A 15598-nucleotide genomic window follows, 5' to 3' on the forward strand; every position below is an offset into this window, starting at 1 on the left:
GGGGGTTTGGAGGGTAGGGGGGAGCATTGAGGATCCTGGCCTTTGGGCAGCAGAGAGAGTACATCCGGCCCTGTGCACACATACAGCATTAGCTATTACTTGGACATAGTATTGATCCATTTTCGTTTTTTCGTATGTTACACTTTTTGGATTTTGGCGGCAATGACGTCGTCATGACGTCACGGGCTGTTCTTTTGCACCTGGATTGATGTGTATTTATACCTGTATGCTCATCAATGTATTCCGTCACTGTGTCGCTCTGATGAAGCATCCCATGTGTGTGGACTGCGAAACGTTTAGCACCGTATGACATTATGTGACATCCTGCACTGAACTAACATATCCATGCAATATTAATATTTGATGTTCTTAAGTGTGTGCCGGTGAAATACTTGAGTATACCGCATGCCGTGACGTCATACTGCGCGCTGTGATGTCATACCGCATGCCGTGACGTCATACTGCGCGCCGTGATGTCATACCGCATGCCGTGACGTCATACTGCGCGCTGTGATGTCATACCGTATGCCCTGAGGTCATACTGCGAGCTGTGATGTCATGTGTCTTGTTGTCTGTGAAAACGATACAAATATCTACATTCCGTATTGCATAGAAAACATTTTGGAATGACTTTATATGAATACGGGGGACACTTGTAGAGGGACAAACATCAATGTGTGTCTTTTTTTCCCCCAGTGTTGACCATTCTCCCCCTTAATGTCTTTTATGGCTCAATAAACCATTTAACTCCCCATTTCCTTTTAATCACTGACTGATATCTGTAACATTTTTACCCCCTTTTTAAAAAAATGTTTTGCTTTTACAACATTCTTATTTAAAGTGGAGTTTTCACATCTCTGCTCCTCTATCTCCTCTCTGCCCTCATTGCGGTGAACGTTGTGCAGACATAGCGGTGACCACCAGGTGGCAGCGTACATCTGTCAAACCGCCGCCATTGTCACATCCATTCCGAGATGACGGAGAATTATTATAAAAGAAACAAAATTACTTTTTTATTTACTGAGATCTAAATCACCTATTATCATCTGTTTCCTGCTTCACCGGTGTCAAAAGTTGTATTATGTTACTTCATTCATTTATATTCTGTGGCTCTGACATACACCGCAGTGCTGTACAGAGAACACTGAGCCACTCACATCAGTCTCTGTACAGAGGAGCTTACACTCTAATGTCCCCCCATGTATCCGTCATGTATCTGTATCCTCGCAATGTTCTCAGCACAGATACAATGTGAGACATTTTTAAAAGTTCTCTCCGATAAAACGCGTTGTCATGAATCCTGAGGATGATGAGCAGACAATGCCGGAGCATAATAGGAGTTCTGATTGATTCCGTTTTATCACGCGGAGACGTGGCGGGCGTCACTCAGGTCTGACAGGTGGATATTTATAAATTATATTGTCAGTACCAGTATTGGTGTCAGTGGCAGTAGTAATAACCCAGAATGATCAGATTACAGACCATTATTAGTATCTGCTCATTGGAACGACATTGTATTTCAGATTTGGTGCTTCGGAAACGAGACCCTTCACCAAGCCAACTGGACCGTAGACCCAGAGACCCGGCGCCTGGAGATCGCCATGTTACCTGCCGGGGTCACCTACCAGATCCAAGTAGCCGCCATCTATGACGTCGGTGTTGGCAGGCCGAGCCAACCAAAATACATCTTCATAGGTGAGGAGGGGAATGATATGAGGACCTGGATTTCTCTTAGGTGGCCTCCATGTGTGGCCTCTGCGCTCCTCCTGGTGTATTAATCCGAAATATAAAAAGTTTTGGATTTCATTCTTCTGTCCCTCACAGATAACACAATGATTCCTCTGATGTGTTTAATAACGATATCGGGGAGGGTGCGAGTAGCCGTGTTTCCGTGTTTGCTGAAGATACTAAAATTGGGAGGGTAAGGCCTTGTTCACACCAAGAGCGGAGCAGATCCAGAGCAGATCCAGAGCAGAGCAGGTGCAGACCGGATCAAAACTGCGTCCAATGTATTCCTATGGTATTTTGAGCTCCAGTTCACATCGCATCGGGCGGATCCAGAGCAGGTGAAAAAACTGCGGCAAGCCCTATTTTACCTGCTCTGGATCTGCAAACGCATCAAAAACACATGCAAGTGCCTGAAAGCCCATGTTAAACTTAAAAAAAAAAAAAAACGGCCCGGAACGCATCAAAAACGCGACACAACCCACTGCACTGCGTGTGCAGAAACCTGACCGGATCTGCTCTGCATTTGGTGTGAACAAGGCCTAATACAGTAGACACGGACTTAGACACTATAACACTACAGGAGGACCTGGATAAAATAGGGGGAGGGGCAACTATATGTCAGATGAGGTTTAAAAAAACGGACCGGAACGCATCAAAAACGCGACACAACCCACTGCACTGCGTGTGCAGAAACCTGACCGGATCTGCTCTGCATTTGGTGTGAACAAGGCCTAATACAGTAGACACGGACTTAGACACTATAACACTACAGGAGGACCTGGATAAAATAGGGGGAGGGGCAACTATATGTCAGATGAGGTTTAAAGGAGAACTATGGGGTCAGTGTTTTTCCCCATAGTTCTCCTTAGGGTAACGGGAGGACACAAACTAGCGTCCTCCCGTTACCCTAAGCTCAGTAACTCCTTTAATGTCGAGAAATGTAAAGTAATGCATTTTGGGGTTACAAACAGGCAAGAAGAATACATATTAATGGGAACTCCACTAGGGAAGAAATGGAAAAAGATTTTGGGGTCATAGTAGACCACAGATTGAATAATAGTTTGCAGTGCCAGGCTGCGGCACACACAGCGAGCAGAGTTCTGTCTTGTAGTATAAAAGGAATGTACTGTAGGGACAAAGCAATAATTCTGCCACTTTATAGATCGCTGGTTTGGCCTCATCCTGAGTGTGCGGTTCAATTTTGGTCTCAGAAAGGATGTCTTGGAGCTGGAGAGAGTCCAGAGAAGGGCAACTAAACTAATTAAGGGATCTAGAGGACCAAAGCTATGAGACAAGGTTATTAAACTTAAGCTTGTTCATGCTGGAGGTGCGGAGATTAGGCGGGGACATGATTTTGATGTACAAAATGTTGGCTGGAGATGGTAACATCGGCAATAAACCTTTTATAGTAAACTCCATAACAAGGACTAGAGGCCGCCACCGAAAACAGGTGGAGAAAAGATTTCAGCACAAGGGGCGTAGGGGATTCCTTTCAGCGAGTCTGGAACTCGCTGGCACAAGCAGTGGTATCAGCTAAAAGTATTGAATCATTCAAACAGCATTTAGATACCTTCCTCAGAGACCGCGACATACAGGGGTACAGGTACTCTTAAAGGAGAACTATGGGGGTCAGGGCTTTTCCCCATAGTTCTCCTTAGGGTAACGGGAGGACACAAACTAGCGTCCTCCCGTCACCCTAAGCTTAGTATATAGGGAGCTACGGCTCGCGGTATACTGAGACGCCGCAGCTGAAGCGGATCCCGACAATTATGCCGGGATCCGCCCAGCTGCGTGAGTGACAGCTGGCTCTGCCTATCTAGAGGCAGAACCAGCTGTATCCGCCCCTCCCCCGTCCGTCAGTGCTGGAGGAGCGGAGCGGGGAGGGGGGAATCCAGCCCCTCCCCTGTCACGACAGAGAGCCGTGACAGGATCGAGAGGTGAGCGAACGCCGGTATGTGTTCGCTCACCTCCCGATCTACTGAGCCGACCTGCGACAGTCTCATTGTCACAGGTCGGCTAGAACTATGAGGTGAGTGGAAAGCCCCTCCCCCCCCCTCATAGTTCTCGTTTAAAAACAACACATACACACACACATGCACAATCACACACACACACAAAGGTTGGACTTAAGGGACCTGTGTCTCTATTTAACCTCAAATACTATGTAACTGTGTATTGAGCAAGTACAAGTCAAACCAAGTATGGGTGACCCTGCCACCGGTCCCCTGAAGGGCCTGGAGCTTCCTGACCACACTAGCCGTGGAAGCAGAGCAGTGGTACATTCTCACCAACAATTAAACATTTACCCCACCCACAGTCCACCTTTGGCCCGCCCAGTGACCGGGCATTCTTACCCAGATCCCACCCACTTACTGAAGTAGCCCACCTCCAATTAATCAGGCACTGCCCCCTCATTACCATAGTGAGTGCCTTCAGCCATTTTTCTTGATAATGGAGGACCCCCAGTTCTTCTACCTGCAACCCTGGAGATGGTTTCATTTGCAGTAATCCTTGTCCTGTTTTATCCTCAAACACTGCCGGCATTTTAAGCCCCGAAGAAGGGGGAGTTTTGAGCCCCCGAAACGCGTTGGTTTGCATTTTCTAGCCATGTACAATTAAAAAATCTCCTGGACTCACACTAGTGTCCCCATCCGTTCTACAGTTCTCAGACTGCTCTGGGGACACCTTGGTTGACATAGAGCTGACTCCCGAGTCTGGATTTAAACATTTGTTCCAGCGCTCTACTAGCTCATTTTTCTTTGGATGTTCTCTGGGCTGTAGAGCAGCAGGGACGGAATTTATCAAATCCATTCGGGCAGGTTTCACACCATTTTCCGGACCAGATCTGGTGTGAACCTGCCGCAGTTCCAGTGCGTTCCGGACCAGACAAAATGAGACACGCAGTATTTTTCTGCTCTGTTCTGGAACGGACTGCGCTGGTGTGAACAGAGGCCAGAAATACCATAGGGATACATTAGGATGCATTTTGGGTCTGGAAACAATCTGGTCTGGAGATGATCTGGACGTGGTGTGAATGGGCCCTTAGTCCCGGTGGTGTAGTCGGGTGACCTCGCAGGAGGGGGTGAGCAAGCCAGTCCCGCCGCATTTCATTTTTAATATCTCTGTCCTTGCAGATTCCCCTGAAGTGGAGGAAGAGACGGCGAGCGATCAGATTCCTCTGGATCTCATCCTGCAGGTTATAAAACATCCGGCTTTTATCGCCACAGTGGGCGGCACCGTGTGGATCATCCTAATGGTGGCCGTGGTTTACCTGTGTCAGCGTCACGCCAAGCCTTACAGCTCCAAGAAGCACAGCGGTGAGCGTTCATTGGCTACACTGTGATTTATAATGGGAGGAGTTATACATAATCCGCCCACTAGATGGTGCCAAAGAGCATTGGGAATTCCTGTGCTCCTCGGCGCCATCTAGTGGTACGAATGGCATTTGGCCAGAGGATGGCCGGGTGGATGATTGATAAATGGACCCCATGCGGGATTTTACCTTATGACCCGATTCCCATGTTTTACAGGTTTGTACCGGTTTGCAAGCGAGGACACTATCATCAAACACAGGTAAGTCCCGGGCCGTGTCTTCCATTCCTCAGACCTGACTATGACATACGCTTATGTTCTGCATTGGAATTACCTGTCTGGTCATGTGATGCAGCTGCACTTGGCATCCAATGGGGCGATCCTGTAATGATACAATGATCCATTTCTCTGACCCCGCGGATCCATCACAGGAAGTCACAGGAAGTCTGGGCCTTTAGGGGGTTCATTCATCCAATACTTGTCAGCGCCACCTAGGGGCGATAGTGCCGTGCAAATGGCATCCTCCCGGGGCGGAACTACATCAATGAACCCCTTTGTGTCAGCAGAGCTCAGTGCAGGGCTCCGGGAATACAGAGTCTGGGCACCAGGGGCCCCTGTACGGAGGTATGGGTTTTGCTGCAAGACTCTACCAGGGTGCGACCCCCCTCACCCACGCCCACCACATTTGCCCCTTTGGTATCAGCTGACTGACAGACATAGCATTGCAAAGGGAAATGCCACCATCTTGGATGTGATGTCAGACGTCCCAGCAGACCCAGAGCTCTCGCTCAAGGTTATGTAGGGAGGGGCGGAGGAGCTGGGCCAGCAGTAATAAGACGCTATTTTACTATATTTCCCTGTAAAGACTTCCCTAGTGTAGACACTCCAAAGCCCTGAGACTGCTGCTGGGTGCCGCCATCTTGGATCTGACATGGGCAGACCCAGCAGGCTCAGAGCTGTTACTCAAGGATGGTGTAGGGAGGAGCAGAGGAGCAGGGCCAGCACAGACAGTAACAAGATATGGTGTAACTATAGTTCCCAGTTAAAGGAGAACTATGAGGGGGAGGGGCTTTTCACTCACCTCATAGTTCTAGCCGACCTGTGACAATGAGACTGTCACAGGTCGGCTCAGTAGATCGGGAGGTGAGCGAACATATACCGGCGCTCGCTCACCTCTCGATCCTGTCACGGCTCTCTGCCGTGACAGGGGGAGGGGCTGGATTCCCCGCTCCGATCCACCAGCGCTGACTGGCGGAACGGATGGGGGAGGGGGCGGGTACAGCTGGCTCTGCCTCTAGATAGGCAGAGCCAGCTGTCACTCACGCGGCTGGGCGGATCCAGACGTCTAAGTCGGGATCCGCTTCAGCTGCGGCATCTCAGTATACCGCGAGCTGTAGCTCCCTATATACTGAGCCTAGGGTGACGGGAGGACGCTAGTTTGTGTCCTCCCGTTACCCTTAGGAGAACTATGGGGAAAAGACCTGACCGCATACTTCTCCTTTAAAAACCTCACTTGTGTGGAAACCCCAAAGCCCTGAGACTGCTGCTGGGTGCCGCCATCTTGGATCTGACATGGGCAGACCCAGCAGGCTCAGAGCTGTTACTCAAGGTTATGTAGGGAGGAGCAGAGGAGCAGGGCCAGCACAGTCAGTAATAAGACACTCCCAGAAAGAGGAGAGGGCAGTGATGTACAAGGAGGGAGGGGGCTGTGCTAGGGAATGGACTCAATCTTTCCAGCAAGTTCACATTGCAAGTGAATAAAAAATAATTTAAGGAAAGGGAAAATGCTGCAAACATTTTTTTAAGCTGGTGACAGGGTCTCTTTGACAGCTGACAGCTGCTGTCAGGTTCCCCCCCCCCCTCTGTGTCACTTCCTGTCCTGTAGTCTCAACAGGAAGTTAGAGGAAATCTCTCCAATGTAAATGGGAAATCCCCTCTTAGACAGCTGTCACCGGAACGCGTGTCCCCCATTGGAATATTTCCCTCTGTTCTGGTGACAACAAAACCTGAGCGGGGTTCTAACCCCTCCCCACCACTCTCCGGAGGAGCCATAGATTAGACGGGAAGAGGGAGAGAGGGGGCCGCTGCACCCTAACTAACCCTCCGATCCGTCTTGTACTGAGCGTATCCCAGTGTTCTGTCGTGAATGCTGACCCAGTCGAATTTGCCAACCTGACGAGCAAACAGCCATTTATTTACAAAGTATTTATTCCTAATTGTTCATTGTGACCGTTCATAAAATGGCGTCCATCATTGACGGCCATGGACGGCATATTATAAACGGTCCCAATTAACAATTAGAAATAAATACTTTGTAAATAAATGGCTGTCATCTCCTTCATCCCGGTGTGTGTGTGTGTGGACGCAAGGGCAGGCGGTCATGGCGGCAAATTCGACTGGGTCAGCATTCTCGACAGAAGACCGGCATGTGGAGATCAGACAATGAGATACTTTGAATAATAAGAGTTCTCTTCCAATCCTTAAGAGTCTGCGCAGGAAGTGAGAAGAGCCGGGTGTTCTATCGAAAGCTCCAACTCATCGAAATCTCCAACTACCTGACTTCCGGTGCTCTGAAAGACCGGAGCTCTGTACAGTTGCGGTTGCGCATGCGCGCGTAGCGTTGTCAGAATACTCGTCGAGTTTGCCAGCTGCTGAATATTGTTAGCTGCACAGAAGCGCCGTCAGTCTTTGTGTTTTGCAGTCTAACGCCGTCCTGGTCGAAATCTCCAACTTGCAAGTACCCGGCACTGAGGTGGTTGGAGATCTCGACGAGTTGGAGCTTTGGATAGAACGCCGGCTCTCCGTTGCATTGGCTTTGCATGCGTTGGGCATGGGGGTCGTATTTCAGGGGCGGCGTTGTGACGGCGCCATTTACCAGCCATCAAATATCCGTCCGTCTCAGCGATTCTTCACCTCAATAAGACTCATTTGCGTTTTGTCCTTCAGAAGCGGCAATAAATCGCGCCGGCGGGAGACGGAGTGCTGCGTATACTGTGCGACATTCTCCGCGGCCGCGCTTTACATCCAATATATCGTTTAATGCCGAAATAAAACATGACCTGACCCTCCGGGGAAGTCACAATGCCTCCCGATTCCTTCTACAAGATGAACTCCGGGCCAGGCAGAGAAGTGCATGGAGATACGGACATGGGACCTGATGAGATAGGCCCCCAACCCTACCAGACAGCGCAGCCAGGCAGGAGAGCAGCAATACAGCCTGGCCACTCCCCTAGCCTGGGATTGGACGATAAAGGAGCAGCAGGATCACTGGAAGAAGTCATCCCGCTGTTCACTCTGCTCTCTCCTGCTGTCAGTATGTTCCTTGAGGGCTCATACGTCTTGCAGTACACCTGATTGGCTCCCAGGCCTGTTCCTTTCCCTCACTCCAGTGGTGGCTGCATGCAGGGCCTTGCCTATGGGGGGATGATTGGGGTGGTTGCGCAGACAGGAAATGGTCACTGGTTCATCTGTCAGCCAGGAAGGGGAGAGAAAGTGCAGCAGATACCAGACTGCACTGTCGCCGCCCTGTCTGGTGTCCCGCCCACTCAGCCTTTGGCAACCGGTGACGTCAGTGAGCCTGGTGGGACGCCAGACAGAGCGTCACAGGTTGCTAAGAGCTCTTACAAACCTGGGATGCTATGGTGACCCCCCCCCCCAACCGCCTCAGGCTTCCTCTTTATAGGGATGGCCATGGCTGCATGGTATTTCCCAGGGCGGGTTTCCCCCGATGTGACCACAGTCTGGGGGGAAACCCAAACATGTCTGGGTAATGTGTGACAGGGTGACAACACAGGAGAACAATTGAGAGAAAGGGACAGAGCGTTGTCACCCTATAACAGGAAGTGGCTGATCTTATTTCAGGATCAACCATTTAAGAAAAAAAAAAAGACAGTCAGCTGACAATGACATCCGGGGGGCTCAGAAGATTGAAATGTACATAATCCATAGAAGAGGGCACGGGACTACAGCCTCTTGCCACCTGATTCTGTGCTGTGCCCATGGCACCCTGTCTGGGTGAGAATTTCCATAATGTGGACCACAAGGATAATCCTAAACCTTCATTATGGCCTTGTGCGTGGTCACAGCCACAGATATCACTGCAGAACAATCCTGGGGACCCCTCCAGGCTCCGCCTATAAATGAAATGATAGCTTTGGGGGGGGCAGTTAACCATTTGAATATTTTCTGTTTTCCAGGATGGACACCAGCGACTCGCCGTGGCTCTCAAACACGTGGAAATCGGCTTCGTGTTCGAGGAACTACAGCAGCACGACCAGCGTGAACAGCCAGTTACTGTGGATGGAGAGCAAAGACGCCTCCGACTTCCACAAATCCAGTAAGACCCGGAGAACGGCGCCGGCGGAAATCATTCCACATGCCGGACGCAGGGTTCGGATTCACAAAACAACTACCTGCCCGGCGCCCGGAACTGCATGTCCCAGGCATCGGGAGATAGGAATTCCCCCCCCCTGCTGCCCCTCTTCTCCCTGCTGCCCCTCTACTCCCTGCTGCCCCTCTTCTCCCTGCTGCCCCTCTTCTCCCTGCTGCCCCTCTTCTCCCTGCTGCCCCTCTACTCCCTGCTGCCCCTCTACTCCCTGCTGCCCCAAGGCCGGGCCTCAGTTGGCCTTGTGGGAAATCCGGCCCTGGCCGGACGTGTCATTCCGTTCTACAGTCGTGTGGTGACCCCGAGAAAGGAAACGATTCACCCCACGCAGATTGTAGCGGGAGAGAAAGAGAATCAGATACAATGTCATACTGGTCCCAGTCCTGAGACGCCCATCCACACCTGACATGTCCACCTGCTGAGCGGTCCTGCCCAGATCCTGCACACGTTCTGGGTGGTCCTGACCCTAAATATGCGGGAACCGCCCACTCGTGACCATCATCGCCTCCATTAATATCCTTTTATGAGTTGTAATGCAATTCATGCTTAGTAACTCAAATAAGGGCGATGCTGCGATCCTGGGGCAAAACCCAGTACACCGCATGGGGCACAGCACAGGACAGAACCTAAGACAGTGCCCAAGACACATCCCAGGACACAGCCCAGTACAAAGCCCGGAAACAGTACAGGAAACAGTACAGTACACAGTCCAAGGTACAGCCCATGACACAGTACAGGACACAGCTCGGGACACAGCCCAGTACAAAGCATGGGACACAGTACAGGACAGAACCTAAGACAGTGCCCAGGACACAGCCCAGTACAAAGCACGGAAACAGTACAGGACACAGCCCAAGGTACAGCCCAAGGTACAGCACATGACACAGCCTGGGACACAGCCTAGTACAAAGCATGGGACACAGTACAGGACACAGCCCAGGACACAACCTAGGACACAGTACAGGACACAGCCCAGGACACAGTACAGGACACAACCTAGGACACAGTACAGGACACAGCCCGGGACACAGTACAGGCCATAGCCTAGGACACAGCCCAGTACAAAGCATGGGACACAGTACAGGACACAGCCCGGGACACAGTACAGGACACAGCCCAGGACACAGCCCAGGACACAACCTAGGACACAGTACAGGACACAGTACAGGACACAACCTAGGACACAGTACAGGACACAGCCCAGGACACAGTACAGGACACAACCTAGGACACAGTACAGGACACAGCCTAGGACACAGCACAGGACACAGCCCAGGACACAGCCCAGGACACAACCTAGGACACAGTACAGGACACAGTACAGGACACAACCTAGGACACAGTACAGGACACAGCCCAGGACACAGTACAGGACAAAACCTAGGACACAGTACAGGGCACAGCCCAAGGCACAGTACAGGACACAGACCGGGACACAGTGCAGGACACAGCCTAGGACAAAGCCCAGGACACAGTACAGGACACAGCCCAGGACACAGCCCAAGGCACAAGCCAGGACACAGCCTAGGACAAAGACCAGGACACAGTACAGGACACAGCCCAGGACACAGCCCAAGGCACAAGCCAGGACACAGCCCAAGGCACAACCCAAGACACAGTCCAGGGCACAACCCAAGGCACACTCCAGGACGCAGCATGGGACACAGCCCGGGACACAACCTAGGGCACAGTCCAGGACACAACCCAAGGCACAGCCCAGGACACAGTACAAGACACAGGCCATGACACAGTATAGGACACAGCCCGGGACACAGTACAGGACACAGCCCAGGACACAACCCAAGGCACAGTCCAGGGCACAACCCAAGGCACAGTCCAGGGCACAACCCAGGACACAGTACAGGACACAGCCTGGGACACAACCTAGGACAAAGTCTGAGACACAACACAGGGCACGGCCCGGGACAGGACACAGCCCGGGACACAGCTTGGGACAGAGCATCATTGGGACAGATGACAGGAAGCCATCAGTCGCCCGCTCTGAGAGGCTGACCTATAATTGCAGGTTGTTCCATGGCTCGGCTCTGCTTATCGAGCTGCCGTTCCGAGTTCTAACTTTCCGTCTCCATATTAACAAGGACACGTCCCTCCGCAAGACATGGAAATCGCTGCTCCAGCTCATTCTCATTCATTTTCACCGTTTCTCTGCCAGCGTGTTAATTATCCTTCTTTTTCTTACCACCGGCCGCCTGCCTTGTTAATGCTTGCTCTGCAAAACCTTTAATTGATGTGACATTTCCTCAATGCGGACGTCACTCTTTGGAGTCATTCCAGAAGGTTTCCAGTGAGGTCCCGTTTCAGTGTTTGCGCAGTCACTGTGTAGAAGACGTTTCAGCGGTGTAAACTATGTCCCGGGGGGAGGCAGTTGGCTAATTTGTCATCTTGTATTATTATTAGTTTGTCATCCTATTATATTTTATATTAGTGCCGCCAGCGGTGTCTAAGAAGCTGGAGGAAGGAGCTTTGCTCAGATTTTGGGAATTCAGTGTTGAAGGCCAACTCCAGACAATTGTTTTTTTTAGCTTTCTATAGAGTAAGCATTAGAAATAGTCAAGTTTTAATTGATGAGGATAAATAAGGAGCCTATTGGCCCTGGCTACAGTCTGATTTACATAGAAAAAGTAGTCTGCCCATTCTAAATGATAGGGATGCACCGATATCGGTATTTTGGTACCGTGTACCGATAATTTTTTTCCGGTACTCGCCGACACCAATTACCGAGTACCGGAAGTCCCATTCGGGAAGCCAGGTGGCGTGTAATGACTCGCCACCCGGCTTCCCGATTAACAAGAAAGTCTGTCCCCTCTCACCTCGGCATGTCCAGCCTGTCACCCCCGGGGGCCTCTCCAGCCGGGAGCGGCCTTCCTCCGGTACCCAGCCGGAGCCGTCTTCCCGGCCAATCAGAATGCCGGGCGCTGCGTCATTACACGGCGCCCGGCTTCCTGATTGGCCAGCTTTACGACCAATCAGGAAGCCGGGCAGCGCTTCATGACACGCTGCCCGGCTTCCTGATTGGCCGGGAAGTCGGCTCCATGCTCTCTCGTCACTTGTGATGAGTGAGCATGAAGCAGCTTCCCGGCCAATCAGGGAAACCGCGTGTAATGACGCGCTGCCTGACTTCCTGATACAGGAATTATCGGGCTAGGCATCGGAGCATTTGGGAAAGTACGAGTACTCGGCCCAAATACTCGGTATCGGCACCGATATAGTATTGGTGCCGGTGCATCCCTACTAAATGATATGCAAATATCCATCTTTTAAACTTGGTCTCCTCGGTAAGACCACCAAGTGCCCAGAATGGACCTACAACTGCTACTCTATCACGTAGCTGACTGGAGACTCAGCTGAGAAGGGGGCTTCCCGTGCACCTCTCGTCCCACACCTCTGGAAGTAGTGACGGGATGTAAGAACAGAGTGGAGCACGAGTGCCGATACTGGTGGCTGGCCCATTCTTGAGGAGGCGCTTGAGTGTGTTGGACCAAGCTGGTGAATCGGCAGGACCGGGATGACACCGGGACCTCTTGAAACCAGAGCAGGCCATGGGTGTGAGGACCAACGGAGCACTGGCTGGATGTCGTTGCTCAGGGTACTGATGGAGCGATCCACCAAGTGGCAGAACAGGAGGGAAGTCAGGTGCAAGCCGAGGTCATACACAGGGAGCCGAATCTATGAGGTGCCCAATCACAGATCAGGAGCAGGGTCAGGAAACGTAAGCCAGGGTCATACACGGGAGATCAGAGGTACCGAATCAGGAGGAGGAGGCGGAGTCAAATGGTCACAAGCCGGGTTCATACACAGGACGTCAGGATACAAGGCACACAGGGAGTAGCTAAACACCACTCGGTCACGGCTTCATGTCCGGTTATATATGATAGTGTGCACGCTAATGAGCGGGCGCCTGTGCGCTCACGAGCGCGCTTCCATACGCTCATGTGTGTGCGCTGTTGCACATAAACGTTCCTGTACGCGTGCGTTTTTGTGCTAAAGCGCGTTTTCCAGGAACTTTAAGCAATGGATTGCATACATGTGTGCGTGCACGTTTCGGGGGCAGGGGTCCATCTGCAAGTAAGTCTCTTACATACTCTTATAATGATATCTGCACCTAGGTGAACTCTCTTTCCCAGCCCAATGGGTTAGGTACCAGGGAAACCAAAATAAGGGCAGATTAAACGTGAGCTTTTAAAGTTTGTCAGAAGGTCATTTTTATGTTTGGGATAGAGTAGGGAAGGGTTAGAACCCCTTTTTGGTGTTTCAGAAGTTTTGGCTTTACACTTGCGATGTTGAGCGTGTCATGACTTGTAGTTCTTCTACGACTGGTTTCTGTAAATCGGTTGACTCGCTCTCACGGTGATTTTATTTTTCCCTTTGCAGCCATTTCGTTTGAACGCAAAAGCGACACCAGCCGCAGCCAGATAATCCCACTGGTGCCCGACACCGGCAGCATGTATGGAGCTTTGTACGTGGATCTCCCTGGAAAGGAAATGACCACCTTCCAGTGCCCCCTGCCCACCAGACTGCCCGGAATGGGGATCAGGGTGAAATCGACCACGTCCCCTGGACTGCTCGACCACAGCCTATTCCCACGTTGTTCTAATCCTGGCAGTGCCAGCAACCTGACACATGGTGGATCCAGAAACAGGATCCCGCGCAAGCCCGTTCTCCCCGTACCACCCAGCGTGGCCCTAAAAGAACCCTGGAGCCAGAACTGCAAAAGAGGTAAATCTGCTGCCATGAGTGATGATTGCTTGGACTGGTGGCCAAAGGCTTTATATCAATTTTTCATGGATTACATCCAGGGCCGGATTTACTCCGTCTGCTGCCCCAAGGCCAGGTTCCTCAATGTGCCCCCTCCCCACAAACCCTCCCTTCCCCTAATGGAGAATGGCAACTATGGTGGGGGCAGCAGGGAGTACATTTAGCTCTGCTTGCCCGAAGCAGGGCTAAATGTAGAAAACAACTACCCGCCCGGCCCTCGGGACTGCATGTCCTGGCCGGTCGGGAGATATGAATTCCACACCCCTGCTGCCCCTCTACTCCCTGCTGCCCCAAGGCCGGCCCTTGGTTGGCCTTGTAGGAAATCCGGCCCTGATTACATGATGTCCCCTTATTTCTATCATGGACTCCATTGGTGAGATATCCCCACTAGAATTTCCATCTCCAACTAACGCAGACATTACAAGCCAAGTGGTGGTGGTCTTCAAGGGATTTTCCATGATATGGAATAAATAAACACAATAATGGGAATCCTGCTGCAGAAGATGATCACTTTGTTAAATCAGAACCTCAAAAAAAGGTCTTTTGGTGGGTCCAATAAGTCACTGGTTCTTCATCTTCTCCTCCAGGGATAGTGGTGGGGATCCTTACCCCTGCGCTGAATGGCACTGACATAATGACCAGTGAGCATTGCTCTGTGCAGTAGTTTTCTGAGCCCAGGCTAGCATGAGAAAATCAGTCCCCAGCACATCTTCATCCAATAACATCTTTATTGACGTTCTTACAACATGTCCAAAGAAAAAGGGACGTTTTGAGACCTCACAGGATCCCTCCATCAGGTTAGCATGACACACCCCCAGGGGCCTGGGCTCAGAAAAAGTGGGTTGAACAATAGACAGGTGCGATTCCAGTGGCGGAGCTAAGGAACAAAGGGCCATGGTGCAAGATTTTTTTTTGGGCCCCCCCCAATAAAAACCACAAACACAGCGTTCTCCTTCCGCAGGGCTCGGCCGGCTGTCACTTTCTCTCCTCAGCGCTGGGAGACGGAGCAGCGTCCACCGGGGGAAAAAGAAAGCACGGATGCACCGCTGTATCAGCAGAAAAATGGCACTTTCGGCATTATGCCAAAAGTGCCATTTTCGGCCAATATGTTTTGGCGGCCAATATATGGTGCAGCCCTAATATTTACAGCAATACAGAATGGCACAGGCTATAGAGGACTACACATCCCAGCAATACTTTATATAACAATAGCATTTCTGTATAAAGTACTGCTGAGATTTGTAGTCCTCAGCAGGCGATTGCTTGTAAGTCATACAGCAATCGCCTGCTGTTAAAAGCGGTACCAAGAGCAGCCATGTTCTTGTTTTACCCACTTCTGTGGGCCACCGTCTATAGACGTACTGCGGCCTGGAAGTGGTTAAAGTGACATTAAAGTAA

General features: G+C 51.1%; 1 protein-coding gene across 1 annotated transcript in view; it reads left to right on the forward strand.

Moving 5' to 3' along the window:
• ROBO4 (roundabout guidance receptor 4) overlaps positions 1-15598 on the forward strand; it is a 71081-nt gene that overhangs the window by 34225 nt on the left and 21258 nt on the right. The window contains exons 12-16 of the mRNA XM_018564973.1: positions 1481-1695; positions 4863-5051; positions 5259-5301; positions 9237-9376; positions 13817-14161. Of these exons, the coding sequence (XP_018420475.1) occupies positions 1481-1695; positions 4863-5051; positions 5259-5301; positions 9237-9376; positions 13817-14161 (932 nt within the window). The remainder of the gene's footprint in view (positions 1-1480; positions 1696-4862; positions 5052-5258; positions 5302-9236; positions 9377-13816; positions 14162-15598) is intronic.

The sequence above is a fragment of the Nanorana parkeri genome, unplaced genomic scaffold (assembly GCF_000935625.1).
Source record: "Nanorana parkeri isolate BGI_ZX_2015 unplaced genomic scaffold, ASM93562v1 scaffold802, whole genome shotgun sequence".
NCBI classification, from domain to species: domain Eukaryota; kingdom Metazoa; phylum Chordata; class Amphibia; order Anura; family Dicroglossidae; genus Nanorana; species Nanorana parkeri.